We start from the raw sequence: 16,765 nt of genomic DNA, 5'->3' as shown, positions 1-16,765 counted from the left end.
TCCATATTACGAAAAAAAGTGTAGAGGAAAGCATGCTAGAGTTCTTCAAGCGCCTCAAATACAATGAAGATATACTACTTCCTTACAACTTCGAGTGAGTCACACTGTCTTGTACTACAAATTCTGTTTTTGCCTACTAGCTAGCTACATGTTTTTGCTTACATATGCCCGCTTAATTAAGACATGCAAACGTGTGTGCATGCAGATTTCACTGGATCTTGTTAATCATTAAAGTTGATGAAGGAACAGTTGAAGTACTAGACTCACTACTTAAAAAAGCAAGTGACTACACCATCTTGTCTGGGATAGTCAACAGGTAATTTCAATCATTATTAACTATTCTTAGCCTATTTAGTTCGTCATTTCCTGATATGAACTATTTAATAACCCCTTTATTCATTTTCTTTGTCGGCGGGCAGGGCTTGGGTAAAGTTCATCAGCGTCACTCCAGGCCAATGGAAAAAAATGGTATCGACCCAAGGTAAGTAATTAAGTAGTACTAGCTAGCTAGCTACCATCTCTTTAATTATCATGCTTGATTAATTATTATCTGATCAAATTCCATTCTCGTAAAGGCCCTGAAGCAGGCGCCGGGGAATAATCTGTGTGCATACTACGTTTGCGAGAACATTCGCATGATGGCGTCCGAAAGGAGCAGATCTCAAAGACAGGAGTGGGTACGTTTGTTAGAACACTATTCACAATTTTTACACCATTATCGATATCTAGTCACACAACTAATACACATGCATATTGATCTCCTTCTTAACAGTTCAAAGAGGTGCGGGAGCAGCTCCTACCAGAGGACCGCATAGAAGCAATTCAAGAGGAAATAGCGGGATTTTTGCTCGACCAGGTCATAGATCCCAAAGGAGAATACTATTACCCGCTACCACCCCCATGAACCACTTCCAATTGTCATCGTGCTCCGAAGGCACCAATTAGGCTAATGCCACTGGCTCCGAAGGCACCAATTAGGAGAAATTGTATATAGGTACCTAATTGTATACATATATACATGTGTGTATATATATGTGAATTAATGGTGGTTGTGAGACATTCGATGATATATATATATATATATATGATCGGTTCTACTAGAAATTCTATTTATATATATGCATAACGTGTACAATATGTAGCATCGTAAAATACCAGCAAACGAAAAAAAATGGAAAACACAAAATTAAATGAAAAAGAAATCATAAACCCAAACCCCCCAACCTTTTAATACCAGTTGGTGTCACCAACCGGTACTAAAGGGCTCCCTGCCCCCGGAGCTGGCTCGTGCCACGTGGTTGCCCTTTAGCACTGGTTCGTGCTGAACCGGTACTAAAGGGGGGGACCTTTAGTGCCCACACTTTAGTGCTGGTTACCGAACCGGCACTAAAGGGCCTTACGAACCGGTGCTATTGCCCGGTTCTGCACTAGTGAGAGTCCTGATTGGTTCAAAAACCGATGATTTAAAAAAGTGTCTAAGTACTAAAAATAGAAGGATTTTGTCAAGTAGCTATCAAAAATATTTTGCAAAATGGCACCACACAAATTTTCACTAGAGTTAGACCACATTTTATGGATAAGGACCAATTTATATGCATTTATGATCTTTCTAGCTATTTTTAATCATTTTCCGAGTGCCCAAAATGACTTTTTTTGTGAAGGACCTACCATATATTTGTTGCAAAATTTTACCAAATCAATTTTCTAAAATACTAGGACATATTTAATGCACAATTGACCAAATGATTGGGTGTCAAAAATTTTGATCCACCTCTCATGAAAAAGACAAATTTCCGCTCATTTAGTAGGAAACGGGTCAAATTTGAACTGCAGCGTCCTCATTGTTTGTTATTTATTTTTCCCAAAAATCATTTCTAGGTACAAAAGTATCTATTTAATCAGAGAAACACCAAAAAAATTCCAAGATTCAACAACTAGCTAGGAACGGTCATTCCCGCCGTTTTGACCGCATTTTGAAACGGGCATAAAAAATTCAAAAAAAATCAAAAAATTGGAAAACCTTCGCATTGCGTCATTATATGTGACCAAGTTACGAAGAAAAATAATAAACTTGTAATGCGGCAATTATTTTAAAAAGGTGTTCTCGGAAACGAGCTATCAAGTGTGAAGATTCATGGCTTTCAAGCCAAATGATCAATCTTATGGCCACATTCATGGCATAGTTTGTTCAAATGTTCTCATATTGTGCACAAGGGTGCATATTGGAATGGCAAACAATATTTCCTAAAGAAGTTTTCATTTTCTTTGGACGAAAAAACCATTTTCCATTTTTCTAGTGCCCAAAAGGAGGTTTTTTTGTGAAGGGCCTACCAAATAATTGTTGCAAAATTGGACCAAATCATTTTTATAAAATACTAGGCCATATTTAATGCACAATTGACCAAATGGTTGGGTGTAAAAAGTTTTAATCCACCTCTCATGAAAAAGACAAATTTCCGTCGATTCAGTTGGAAGCGGGTCAAATTTGAACTGTAGCTGCCTTGTAGTTTGCTCTTTATTTTTTCCAAAAAATTTCTAGGTACATAAGTATCTATTTAATCAGAGAAACACCAAAAAAATTCCAAGATTCAACAACTAGCTAGGAACGGTCATTCCTGCCGTTTTGACCCCATTTTGAAACGGGCATAAAAAATCAAAAAATTGGAAAACATTCGCATTGCGTCATTATATGTGACCAAGTTACCAGGAAAAATAATAAACTTGTAATACGGCAATTATTTTAAAAATGTGTTCTCGGAAACGAGCTATCAAGTGTGAAGATTCATGGCTTTCAAGTCAAATGATCAATCTTATGGCCACATTCATGGCATAGTTTATTCAAATGATCTCATATTGTGCACAAGGGTGCATCTTGGAATTCTAAACAATGTTGCCTAAGGGAGTTTTTATTTTATTTGCACGGAAAATACATTTTCCATTTTCCGAGTGCCTGAAATGAGTTTTTTTTGTGAAGGACCTACCATATATTTGTTGCAAAATTGGACCAAATCAATTTTCTAAAATACTAGGCCATATTTAGTGCACAATTGACAAAATGGTTGGGTGTCAAAAGCTTTGATCCACCTCTGGTGAAAAAGACAAATTCCCGCCGATTCAAGAGGAAGCGGGTCAAATTTGAACTGCAGCTGCCTCATAGTTTACTATTTATTTTTTCCAAAAATCATTTATAGTCACATAAGTACCTATTTAATCATAAATACATGGTTTGGTGGCGATACGTTGAGGTTTGGGTGGTGGCCGAGGCCCCCAACTCTAGAGCGCGTAAGCTCGCATGCCCGCCGCGTGGTCACCGCGTGACCGTGGCGTTGCCATCTGTTCTGGGCAGCCTAGGCATGTCTAGTGGGTTGGGCACTCCCCGGGTAGGTGCTAGGAAGAAAATTACAACATAAGATTCTCACGAGGAGACCGATCGATGCTCAAACATGAATTAGCAGCCAAGTGTTTGATTGGCGGTGCGGGAAATGTACATGGCTAATGGGCGTGAGTTTTGGCTGAGGATGATCAGTTACTAAGAAGACCGTCTTCACAAATTTTCAGCTCAAAAGGAGGAGCCTAGGTGGTACTTGCTTTGCAAACTACCACACTAGACATAAATACAAATGTTGGAGCTCGGCTCAAAATAATGAATGGATTGAGTTGGCATTTGGTGGAGGATGGTTATTTGGGCATAGGAAAGCACTATAGAAAATGGATACTATTTGGACATGCCAAAGTGGTACTTCCTTCACAAATTGTTGTTCTGAACAGAATAGGAAAATGAATATTTTTAAATTATTTTTGAACTAGGCAAGGAAGTTTTTTTTACATATTTGACAAAGATATGATCCAAAGAATTTATGAGATTTTTTCGAGAATTTTGGGAATGACAGAAATATAGGTTGCTTCACAACCTAGGGCAAAAACTGCCACATGGACATGACACATAGGCAAAACTGATGAGGTGGCGCCTAGTCATAGCAACCCACCACAATTTACAAGGTTATGACCATCTATATTGGTCATGATCAGCTAGAAATAAGGCACCAGACCAGTGCTATCTGCTTTATGACCATTTCGTGTAAGGAAATTACGACATTTCTGACCAAAATGGTCGTTATAGTTTAGGGTTTGGCGCCCCCCGAACAGCTTTTGACCAATTGGTCTGAAATGGTCATAGATCTATGACCAATTCTTCAAGGGTCACTGACAGAAGGTCACTAGTTGACATATTTCTTGTAGTGTGCCTGCGTCCCCGACTCGTCTGCTCCTCGTGGCCACCGACACGGTGGTCACCCCCGTCGCCCCCACCCGCCTCGGTCGGTGTCATACGCCCGTCGGGCTCGGGCTTCGTCGACTCCGGTGACTGCCTCCTGCCGCAGTGCCCGTCTCGACACGGACCGCCCGGCCGACTTCCCGGCGCCGTCCATCTCCAAGCGGGCTGAGATCTGGGCTGCGGCCCGGAACCTCGAGACAGGTGCGACCGACATCCCCTCCAGTTCTTCCAGTTGTTCGTTCTCTGCGCTTGAAGCGATCCCGCTCGGCCGTCTTGCCAAGGTGGCCCTAGACTCGGCTGTAGTTTTTAGGGGGGGAGTTGGTCCCCCCTTAGAGCAGATTGTGGCTATCTATCCAGGCCCGCGAGATCCTTGACGGGAAACTCGCCGAGACCTGGGCCCGTATCCTCCGCACACCGGCGCCCCACCCTCCCGCAGGGATGCCAGTCGAGGAAATCCATGGCCGCAATCGCTCCCGCACTGCCGCTCTTAGAGCCCACAACGCTTCCACCGTCCTGGGGTCAAGCAGCCCCTCAATGGCGGTTTAGACGTGCGCCCTCTTCTGGAACATCCGTGGCTTCGGCCATGACGGCCGCCGCCGCCAGCTAGTTGAGTACATCGGCGACGAACACATCGACGTCATTGCCATTCAAGAAACCATGCGCACGGAGTTTTGTCTCCCCGAACTCGATGGCCTTAGCTCCCACTTGTTTGCCTAGCATTGGCTCCCTTCTAGTGGGAACATTGGCCACTCGGGTGGCATCCTGTTAGGTGTGAAGGATGCCACCTTTGAGGTGGGCTGTATGGACCGGGGCGAGTTCTTCGTTAGTATTAAGATCTTCGAGCGGGCGCTAAACTTTAAGTGGGAGGTCATCATTGTATATGGACCGGCGGACCACCGCCGCTCCCCGACCTTCCTCGCTGAGCTGCAACGAAAGATCTCCGCTTCCTCCCTCCCAGTGGTCGTGGGAGGGGACTTTAACCTCATCCGCTCCCCGAATGAGAAGAACAATGACCGGGTTAACCGCCCCCGGATGCAGATGTTCAACGATTGCATCGCGGAGCTTGGCCTCCGTGAGCTTGAGCGAACGGGGGCCCGGTTCACCTGGACTAACCGTCAGGCGAACCCGGTGCAGTCCGTTCTGGACCGCGTCCTAGTCTCTCTGGAGTGGGAACTTAGATGTACCCTGGCCTCGCTGCAGGCTATCACCCGGATCGGTTCCGATCATGTCCCCCTCCTCCTGTCCTCCGCAGATGAACGCCCCCCATCCCTCCTCGGTTCTGGTTTGAGCTCTTCTGGCTCAACCAGGCCGGATTCCGCGAGGTCGTTGCGGCTAAGTGGACCACCGCGTGCGATTTTCCTCACTGCGCCATGTCCACCGTGGACTCCTGGCAGTTTTGCGCCAAGCTTGCACGCCAATTTATGAAGGGTCGGGGCGCGAACCTCAACCGTGATCTCTGTAACTGCAAGAAGGCCCTTCTGAGTGCCATCCAAGTCCTGGACGCCGGCGCCGACACTTCTGGGATCTCCCCGGATGAGTGGATGCTGAGATATGATCTCGAGGACCAGCTCTCGGTCATCTACTCGGATGAGGAGGCATATTGGTGGCTGCACGACACCCAACGGTGGGTGCTCCATGGTGACGCTAACACGGCTTACTTCCAGGTGATCGCCAATGGCCGGCGTCGACGAAACTCCATTCACTCCTTGTGGGATGGCGATACTCAGCTTGTTCGCCCCTCGGACATCCGAGCCCACGTAGACGGCTTCTATAAAGCCCTTTTCTCCCCTACCCCTCGGGGTGGGGCTGCGCTGGCCCCCGACACCTGGTCGGATGCCCAGCTAGTTTCCGACGAGGCCAATGCCGCCCTGGTGGCACCTTTCTCGGAGGAGGAGGTCCTAGCGGCGGTCAAAGGAATGAACCCCTCCTCGGCTCCGGGCCCGGATGGATTGCCAGTGTCGTTCTTCAAAACATTCGGCAAACCATCAAACCGGAAGTCATGGCCCTCTTCGATGAGTTCTTCTCTAGGACCATGGACCTTGGGCGCCTAAAATATGGGATCATTACCCTCATCCCCAAGGTCCCGGGGGCCTCGGACATTCGCCAATTCCGCCCGATCAGGTGATCAACGTGATCTTTAGGATCTTGGCTAAAGGGTACGCCAATAGGGTGACCCTTCTAGCGGACTCTGTCACCCACCCCAACCAATCCGCCTTCATCCAAGGCCGGTTTATTTTGGATGGGGTGCTGGTTTTTCACGAAGTCCTCCATGAAGTCCGAGCTAAGAACCACCGCGCGGTCTTCCTAAAGCTCGACTTTCACAAAGCCTACGACATTGTCCATTGGCCCTTCCTTCAGGAAGTTTTGCTTCGAAAGGGCTTCGACGACCGCTGGGTGACCCGCATTATGCAAATCATCACCTACGGTCGGACGACGGTCAACATCAACGGTGAGATCGAGCCTTACTTCCCCACCTTATGTGGGGTCCGCCAGGGTGACCCGTTCTCCCCGTTTATGTTCAACATGGTTGTCGATGCCCTCGCGGTCATCCTTGATAAGGCCAAAGCTTGCGGCCATATCCGCGGCGTAGTCCCCCACCTAGTGGGTGGGGGAGGGGTCTCCCTCCTCCAATATGCGGACAACACCACGGTTATGGTAGAGGGCTCCGTGTCCGACATCGCCAACCTGAAGTTCCTACTCCTGTGTTTCCAACAGATGTCTGGGCTCACCATCAACTTCGATAAGAGCGAAGTGATGGTCCTTGGCTATCCTCCGGAGGAGGCTTTATCCATTGCGGGCCGGCTGAACTGCCGCCTGGGTTCCTTCCCCATGACTTACTTGGGGATACCCATTAGTGATTCCAGGCTCACCGTTGCTGATCTTCGCCCAACTGTGACTAGGATGCAGCACCGGGTTGAACCCTGGAGCGGGAGGTGGTTGTCGAAAGCAGCCAAGGTAATCCTAATCAACTCTTCGCTTGCTAGCCTTCTCTGGTTTCTCATGAGCTTCTACGGCCTCCATGAGACCCTCCATCAAGAGGTTGCCAAATACCAGTCGAGGTTTTTTTGGGCTGGTGAGGGCGACAAGCAGAAGTACCATATGGTGAGCTGGCCCGACATTTGCAAACCCAAAGACCAAGGTGGCCTTGGGATCTTGTCATCTCGGCGCATGGACATTGCTCTCCTGACCCGTTGGCTGTGGCGTATCGCCAATGGGGAGGGAGGCCTCTGGCTTACCATCATCCGTAATAAGTATCTTCGGGGCCAGCCTCTTGCCTTTTGCCAGCGTACAGGTGGATCCCAGTTCTGACAGTCCGTGATCCAGCTTCTGCCAGTCCTTCGCATCGGCACGTCCATCTCAATTGGGTTCGGGGTCCTCGGCCTTGTTCTGGTTCGACCGCTGGTTAGGGGACTCCCCCCTGACTGCGCAATTCCCAGAACTCGTTGCCATTGTGGCCGACCCTTGGGTCTTTGTCGAGACGACCCTTATTGACTTAGGGCGTCTCGCTTTCCGGCGCCCCTTCGGCCCCCTCGAGGTGGCTGCTTGGGACTCCTTCCTACAAGACATCGTCCTTATGCCGATGAACGTCGAGGAGGACCTGGATGTCCTTTCCTGGCGCCTTGAGCCGTCTGGCCGCTTCTCCACAAAGTCCTTGTACGCCGCCATTGCGCCCTCGGCGGCCCCGGAGCCCTTTAGCCTGATCTGGGACATCCGCCTACCTCTGAAGATCAAGATTTTCCTGTGGCAATGGATCCGTGGACGCCTCCCCTATGGGGTTGAAGTCCTCAAGCGTAACGGCCCGAGCGATGGGATGTGTCCCATCTGTGGCATGATCGAGGATGCTAACCACATCTTCTTCTCGTGCTCTACTGCCCAGTTCCTGTGGGCTTGCTTCCGCGAAACGGTCGGTGGACGGTGGTGCAATACCAACTTCCCCGACTTACTTGCGGAGCTCAACGCTTCCCCTACCCGCTACCGCCATATTAGATGGTTGTGCATTGGGGTTCTCACCTGGACGCTTTGGAACATTCGCAATAAGCTTGTTATTCAGAAGGTGCCTCTCCGACGTGCGACTGACGCAATCTTCAAAATGTGTGGTTTCTTGCAGCTTTGGCGGCCGCTTAGCCGCCCTTAGGACAGGGACATCATCACCACCCTCCTCACCGACCTCCGCTCGATGGCGCTCCGCGTGGCACCCCCGCTGCCGCCCCCTCCCCCAGAGCCGGACTAGGCCGTCTAGTGGCTCTGTGGCGTGTGTGTTTTTGTGTTTAGGGCTTGTTGTGTTGTGCCCTCAGCATTGACCCTTATGTCTTCTCTGTGTTCTTGTGGACCTCCGTGTGCGTCTGTGTGTGCTTTGTTGAACCTTGTTGGATGCTTGGCTTGGGCGGTATGCTTTATAATATAAAGCGGGACGAAAGCCTTTTCGGTACAAGAAAACTTTACCTCTTTATTTGTATAGTCATGCTTCCTTTGTCCAACTGCAAGGAAAAAGCTCAGCACTATTGAACCATTTATGCTCACTCAAGATCCTCCAGACTGGTGGCAAGCCAAATCATATGCACCAGGCAACGCTGGCATGCATCCCGTGAGCTACAAAACATTACCTCTTGTTGCCATGAGACTGAAGCCTTGTGATGTTAAAATATTCCTTCACGCCTTGTGATGCTAAATATTACACAAATGCAGCCAACTTGAAAAATGAATGCTTGATATAGGAGTGCAGTGCTATTCTGTTTAGCCGAACAGTGTCTTTTGCCGAGCATCTAATTGCGTGACTAGTCAGAACAAACAACTAAAGAAACTTGTTTTACTTTGTATTGGTTGGGGTGCGCCTGGCCTGGACAGTAGTGCAACGCCCAGGCAACGTCTAAGGGCCCCACTAGCAAGCTAGTGTGATGGACCCTCCCCCACAAAAAATAAATTTAATATCGTTGTGGGCACATGGCCCACATATCAGGTATTAAACTGATAAGAACAGATACTACACTTGATTTTAGCCAAAAGGCCGAGAAAGGTATGCTTTGAAATGTTGCCCTGCCCCTCCTCTTATAACTGTCTCGGCTGCCCTGCTGCATTCCGCAAGCGATGTGGTACTAAACAAACAGGCAGGAAGTCATTAAGATGCCTGTCCTATGCGCTTCCCTGTTGTTTCTACCAAAGCAGCCCAGCTGCCTCGAAGGCCCAGTTTTTTTTTAAGGAAAGCCATCATGGCTAGCTTTATTGATTCAGCGAAGGAAATACATCGTCCACGAGACTAGAGACGAGGCAGCTCGGGGGCTCCTCCGTCCAAGTAGTAGAGATCTTATTACAATAACAAAAGTTAGCTAGCACATGCGTCGCTTGATTGCTCGAACGTAAACAGTGTTTAAAAACGACCTTCCCAATCGAAGACGTCAGATCCAGACACCCTGCATATATCGGTGCTGCTGCATTCCACCATCTTGACTGACCCTGACAAAAGTTTATGACACTGAGACAATCCGATTCAGCTTCTACCCTCGGAAATCCCAAAGAATTGGCCAAAAGAAGACCATCCCTGATTGTTGTTGCTTCAGCTGTTTCTGCATCTGGTACGTGGATGATATACTCACATTGGCCTGCTAGGAATTGTCCTTTGTCATCCCTGATAATTGCTGCAGTAGCTCCCACACCTTCTTCAACTAAGAAAACAACATCCACATTCAACTTCACAAATGCCGGTTCAGGTTTGCACCATCTCTAACCACCTATACACTTCTGTTTGTTGTTCGCCTCATGGAAGTTACTTGCAATAGCTAGAACTGACATATGCCATCTCATAGAGGGTGGTGGTTTACCATTATGAGTAAGTTCTCTCCTGATCGACCACAGATACCATGCGCCAACCAGCAACACATGTTTGATATTCAAGTTTGGCTTAATTGGCAGGATCTTGTCCGGTACTGTTAATAGATGCTCCATAATAACAGAGCCCGATCTATCAATTTGCTTGGCCTCATCCACAATTTCTGAAATGCCAAGGTTGTTCCAGAGTTCCCTAGCATGGCAACAGTCAAACAGAAGATGACGGATATCCTTTGCATCTTGATGACACACCGGGCATGCCGCATCCGAGCCGATGTGTCTGTTTGTAAGTATGGATTTTAGCGGGATAATCCCATGAAGGACGCGCCGGCCAAAAATGAGAACTTTTCGTGGAGCATTTATTTTCCATAGTATGTTCCATATTTCTGGAGATCTTGAGGCCCCTGAACGACGTAGAACATTTACGTGAGCATGTAAAGAATGGTTCCATTGCAATTTGTAGGCCGATTTGACAGAAAAAATACCCTTACCGTCTGGGTTCCATGCAATGAAATCCTCAAAAGCTCCGACATTCAGAGGGATTTGGAGTATTCTCCTGACATCCACTGGATTAAAGATTGTTCGGACCAATTCTTCGTCCCATGTTTCTATCGTTGGATCGATGAGGTCACTCACGGAAGAAAGAATGGTTTGGCCTCGGTGTGATATGATTTTCCTATCCTGACTCGAGGGGATCCACGGGTCTGTCCAAATATTCACGTTTCCCCCCGTGCCAATCCACCAAATATATCCTAGCTTGAAGGTATCCAACCCTTTCATTATACTCTGCCAGGTGAAAGAGGCCCTATTCTTCAAAGTGGCTTGAAGAAGACTCACATTCGGGTAGTATTTGGCTTTTAGAACTTTAGCACATAAGGAGTCGGGGTTAGTAATGAGCCTCCAACACTGCTTCGATAACATTCTCAGGTTGAATGAGTATAGATCTCTAAATCCCATCCCTCCATCACATTTAGGATAACAAAGTTTCCGCCATGTGTACCAATGCATTCTCTTATGATCCTCATCATCTCCCCACCAGAATTGTGCTATCAAATCTATTATCTCCTTGCACAGACCCTTTGGTAGAGAGAAAACTGACATTGCAAAAACTGGGATGGCCTGAGCCACGGATTTTAATAAAATTTCCTTTCCTCCCGTGGAGAGTTGCTTCTCCATCCACCCATTCAGTTTTTCCTTAATTCATTCATAAAAGTGTCTGAAGCAATCACTCCTATCTGCTCCTACCATAGCTGGCAACCCAAGATATTTATTTATCAGATAAAGCCTCTGTATCAATGTGTAGTTCTTGGCATATTTCAGTCCTCGAGGAAGCTGGGTGTTGGGGCTGAAGAACACACTTGATTTTGCAAGACTCACCAACTGTCCTAAACTTTCACAATAGGCCTCTAGAACATGTTGTAAGGAAGCTGCATTTAGAACATCTGCTTTCATGAGGATCAGAGAATCATCAGCAAATAAAAGGTGTGATACTGATGGTGCATTTCTGCACACTCTAATCCCCTCTATGCCACCAGCTTCTTCTTCAAACTACAATAGACTAGAGAGACCTTCTGCACAAAGAAGGAATAAGTAGGGAGATAGGGGGTCACCCTGCCTGATGCCCCTAGATGGGTAGAACGCCTCTGTTTCCTGGGAATTGAATCTTACTTTGTAGTTAACAGAACTCACACAAGCCATCATCATTTGGATCCATTGCTCATGAAAACCTAACTTGACCATCATATCATGCAAGAATGACCACTCAACTCTGTCATATGCCTTGTGCATGTCCAACTTAATTGCACATAGGCCCGATTGACCTCTTTTCTTGTTCTTTATCTTGTGGACACATTCATAGGCAATCAGGATATTATCTGTAATCATTCTTTCAGGTACAAATGCACTCTGAGTTGGGGAAATCATCTCGGGTAAAATATTTTTCAGCCTCAATGCTAGCATCTTAGAAATAATTTTGTAAAGTACATTACACAAACTTATGGGGTGGAATTGTGTTACCAGTTCTGGGCTATCAACCTTCGGTATCATGACAATTGTAGTATCATTCCATTTAGCAGGAATCTGTCTGGTGTTGACAGCAGTCAACACTTCTTGTGTTATTTCATCCCCAAGGATGTGCCAAACCGAAGGCCCAGTTGGTTGGTTGGCTTCTTAATTAATCATCATAGTATGGCCCCAATACGTTCCGGAGAAAAAGCATGGTCCTAATGGCGTGGCTTCTTAATCTCAAAATAAAATAAAATTGCCTGGCTTCTTCTTAATAATATACATATTCGTCCAGTTAGCAACATGACGTATAGTACATGAGATGGCATCTGAAAAAAAGCAACCTGAGACGTGATGGTCATAGAATAAATGTTGGCAGCTGCAATGTGGAGTGTGCCGTATCCACAAGGTTACTGAGTGCTGCCATCCACTTGCTTGCATTTTTATGAGGGGAATACCTACTGGATTTTTTTTACAAAGGACGAAAAAGTAGTACTCCTACATGATGTTTACAGGAAGTTAGATATCCAGCTATGAAACCTAAGTGTATTAATCTTTCTTCTGGCTCCATGTAAGACCAAATTCATCATTTCTTACTTAAAGATTATATCATAATTCATACTCCCTCTGTTCCCAAATGTATGTCTTTTTAGTGATTCCAACAAAGGACTACATACGAAGCAAAATGAGTGAGTCTTTACTATAAAATATGTCTATATACATCCGTATGTTGTAGTCCATTTGAAATCTCTTAAAAGACTTATATTTAGGAACGGAGGGAGTACATTTATAAAGATCAAGCAGCACTCCTTGAAGATGAACATAAGACCAGCATCATCTAAAGACAAGATCCGGCAAATATACTAGGCCAGTAAAGAATATATTATACCTGGATTCTATCACTGGTCTCACAAAAACTTTGATATTTCTCTCAACCAGAACTATATTATTATCCACATGTACAGTGATTCTTCTGCTCATCACTCTACGCTGGGAACAGAGCGTCAAAACAGCATCACCTAAAATAACCAATACCCAAAAAGAAATACAACTCTTTACACCAACTATATGTTCAACTAAACTGACCAGCAACCAGCCTGAATTCCGGCCTGTTGCAATCAACCATCCTTCCATTGCAAGTCCTCGCACGCTATCCTGTCTACTTGAGTTCACAATCAATGTTCCGGAATGACGCGCCGGTGAGTGAAGCCGGGGGAATGGAAAACAACAGCAGACGTACGCACCAGGCAACGCCGGCATGACAAAAGAGGCAAAGAACACCAGGTCACTGCATCCATGAGGCTACAAACTTGCCCCTTTTTTTGTTACCAGACTCTCAAGTCTTCCTTGACTAGACCTTTGACGCTTTACATAGTCTGTCAGGGCACATCAGAGGGGGTATCCCTTATTTTTCCACAACAAGCAAGCTGCATGTCACACCATTAAGTGCAAAAGTGACTACTCGGTAGTCGATAAAGAACTCCAGAAGGGCATCCTTGTTGATAGAAGCAACCATCTGAAGAATAAGCATCATGATAGTTTTACAAGAAAACTATGCAGCCCCTCCAGTTTTTACAGACCTTCACTTTTTCTCCGAAAAGAGGCATAACACCCGGCCTTCATTTGATATTGCACTTCACATACCTTCCCTTGGCCTTGCTCTTGTGCAGATCATCTCCTTGGCCTCTTCCTTTCTCGCAGGACAGTTCCTACAGACAAGCTGCTCTGTGTACATGCAAAATTTCAGTTCGCCTTGTGATGCAAAATCTTACGCTAGTAGACTCATTAGTGCAACTTGCAAAACCTTACGAAATCATGTAACGGAGCACCAGGTTCCTTGAGCTATAAATGGCCATTCTTGCCCTCAGAATGTTCCTTGACCAGACCACTAATGATGTACCAAGTCAGGGCACAGCATAAGCATCTGGTTTCCTTTTGTTTCAGGAAAACATGTGAGTTGCGTGCCGTATCATTAAGATTAGGAAACAAAGGTCCATGTAGAATTTAGTTACAACCACAAACTGGGGTGGCAGAGTCAATCAATTCAGTCGTTGCAAGGCGACCTACTTGCTACAAGTAACAAGTACAGAACAAGGAGGAGCACGCTCTATAATACTGTAGACGCAACCAGCTAAAGAAAACCATGCAGCCACTCCAGCTTTCACGCATGAGATACAACGAAAAACTACCGATAAGTTCCCTTGGCATTGCTCTTGTGATGCTCATGTCCTTGGCCGCTATCACTAGCTCCTGCACAGAGCAAGAGAAGGCCTCCCTCCTCAAGTTCCTCACTGGGCTCTCACAGGATGGTGGCCTTGCCGCGTCGTGGCGGAATGGCACAGATTGCTGCACGTGGGAAGGGATCACCTGCAGCATGGATGGGACGGTTACTGATGTCTCGCTGGCTTCCAAGGGTCTTCAGGGGTATATCTCACCTACTGTTGGCAGCCTCGCCGGATTGTTGCGACTGAATCTGTCAAACAACATGCTGTCCAGTGGACTACCACAAGAATTGGTGTCTTCCGGCAGCATCATCGCCATCGACATCAGCTTCAACCGCCTAGACGGAGAACTGCATGAGATGCCATCTTCAACCCCAGTGCGTCCCTTGAAGGTACTGAACATCTCCAGCAATTTGTTTGCAGGACAGTTTCCATCCTCCACATGGGGGGCCATGAAAGACCTGGTCGCACTCAACGCCAGCAACAACAGCTTTACTGGGCAACTGCCAACTCATTTCTGCACCAGCTTTCCATCCTTGGTTGTGCTTGAGCTCTCTTACAACCGATTCAGAGGGAGCATTCCACCTGAATTAGGTAGCTGCTCCATGCTCAGAGTGCTCAAGGTTGGCCACAACAACCTCAGCGGGACTCTCCCAGACGAACTCTTTAATGCTACCTCTTTGGAGTTCCTCTCTTTTCCCAGGAGTGGTTTACAAGGAATACTTGAAGACACATATATTGCCAAACTCACTTTTTTGGTTACCCTTGATCTTGGAGAGAACAACTTCAGTGGCAAGATTCCAGAATTTATAGGCCATCTCAAGAGATTGGAGGAACTCTATTTGAACAGTAATATCATGTATGGGGAGCTGCCATCAACTCTAGCAAACTGCACAAATCTCATAACCATCAACCTCAACTGCAACAATTTCAGCGGACAACTCACCAAGGTCAATTTTTCTAGCCTACCCAATCTAATGTCTTTAGATCTTATGCGGAACAACTTCGATGGCACAATTCCAGAAAGTATATACTCTTGCAGAAAACTAATTGCACTGCGACTATCTTCCAATAAGTTCCACGGCCAGTTAGCAAAAGGGCTCGGCAATCTGAAGTCCCTGTCGTTCCTGTCACTTTATAATAATAATCTTACAAACATAACAGATGCACTTCAGATTCTTGGAAGCTCCAAGAACCTCAGCACCCTTCTTATTGGGCGTAACTTCAGGCATGAGACCATGCCAGAGGATGACACCATTGGCAGTTTTGAAAATATTCGGTTTCTTGGTATAAGTGATTGCCCATTATTCGGAAAAATACCTTTCTGGATATCAAAGATAGCAAATTTAGAGATACTAATATTGTCTAACAATCAGCTCACAGGATCGATACCAGCCTGGATCAAAGCTCTAAGCTATGTCTTCTACCTTGACATATCAAACAACAGCCTCACAGGGGAAATTCCAACAACATTGACCGATATGCCAATGCTAGAGTCAGCCAAGACAGATGCCAATTCGAACCAAAGGGTCTTCATACTGCCTGTTTATCCAACTCTATCACATCAATATCGCCAACCTTTTGCTTTCCCTAAATTGCTGGATCTAAGCAATAATAAGTTCACTGGTGAGATCCCTTCGACGATCGGTCAATTGAAATCCCTCCGTTCACTCAATTTGAGCTTCAACAACTTAACAGGTCAGATCCCAGAATCAACATGCAACCTCACAAGCCTGCAGGTCCTAGACTTGTCCAACAACAATCTCACAGGTGCGATCCCAGCTGCATTGGACAGCCTGCACTTCCTTGCAGCGTTTAACGTTTCTGACAATGATCTAGAAGGTCCTATTCCATCTGGAGGCCAGTTCAACACATTTGGGACTTCTAGCTTTGACGGGAATACAAAGCTCTGCGGATCTATGCTCATTCATAAATGTGGTTCGGCAGAAGCACCTCCTGTCAATGTTCTGACAACAAAACAAACTGATTACAAGGTGGCCTTTGTGATTGCCTTCAGCACGTTCTTTGGTGTAGGGGTGTTGTATGATCAGATAGTCTTATCTAGGTATTTTGGCTAGTACTACTACAGTTTACGTATCTGTTTACGTCAATTTCGTTCAGGTTAGGCTGCTATTCAGGTTTAGCAACATGTCCAGCAAATAAGCTTGTCATCTATGTGTAAGTCATAATTATGGCTGCAAAACATTATCGGATTAAGAGTGATGCCATCTCATGGAGATGTAGAAGTATATATGTAATAATGTGGGGCAGTTTAAACTGAATTGGTATTAATACAATGGATACTCTGACCTTTCCGGGGCTCTCTATAACTCTTTTCAGAACATAAAAACCACTGTAAGTTTAAAGTTCACCATTTCCTTTGCTTGCTGAACAACAACAATGGAGCCATGCTAAAGTTTTAGGTTTACGGGTAAGTAATGAA

At 46.1% G+C, this 16,765-nt stretch overlaps 1 protein-coding gene and 1 non-coding gene across 2 annotated transcripts; one reads left to right on the top strand and one right to left on the bottom strand.

Annotated features, from left to right (window-relative positions):
• Positions 1 to 9,094: 9,094 nt before the first annotated feature.
• Positions 9,095 to 9,291, bottom strand: LOC123132675 (U2 spliceosomal RNA). Its single transcript, XR_006464964.1, has one exon. It is a non-coding gene; the product is annotated as a U2 spliceosomal RNA (small nuclear RNA).
• Positions 9,292 to 14,243: 4,952 nt separating this feature from the next.
• LOC123132321 (receptor-like protein 3) lies at positions 14,244 to 16,480 on the top strand. Its single transcript, XM_044552106.1, has one exon. The coding sequence runs from the start codon at positions 14,244 to 14,246 to the stop codon at positions 16,398 to 16,400; it is 2,157 nt and encodes a 718-aa protein (XP_044408041.1). The 3' UTR covers positions 16,401 to 16,480.
• Positions 16,481 to 16,765: the final 285 nt, after the last annotated feature.

The sequence above is a fragment of the Triticum aestivum genome, chromosome 6A, assembly GCF_018294505.1.
Source record: "Triticum aestivum cultivar Chinese Spring chromosome 6A, IWGSC CS RefSeq v2.1, whole genome shotgun sequence".
NCBI lineage: Eukaryota > Viridiplantae > Streptophyta > Magnoliopsida > Poales > Poaceae > Triticum > Triticum aestivum.
Note: the sequence above shows the minus strand (reverse complement) of the source record. Positions and strands in the feature narration are given on the sequence as shown.

What these genes read in the sequence shown, in the direction of transcription:
- LOC123132321 (XM_044552106.1), top strand. Translation starts at nt 14,244, where the DNA reads ATGCAGCCACTCCAGCTTTCACGCATGAGATACAACGAAAAACTACCG.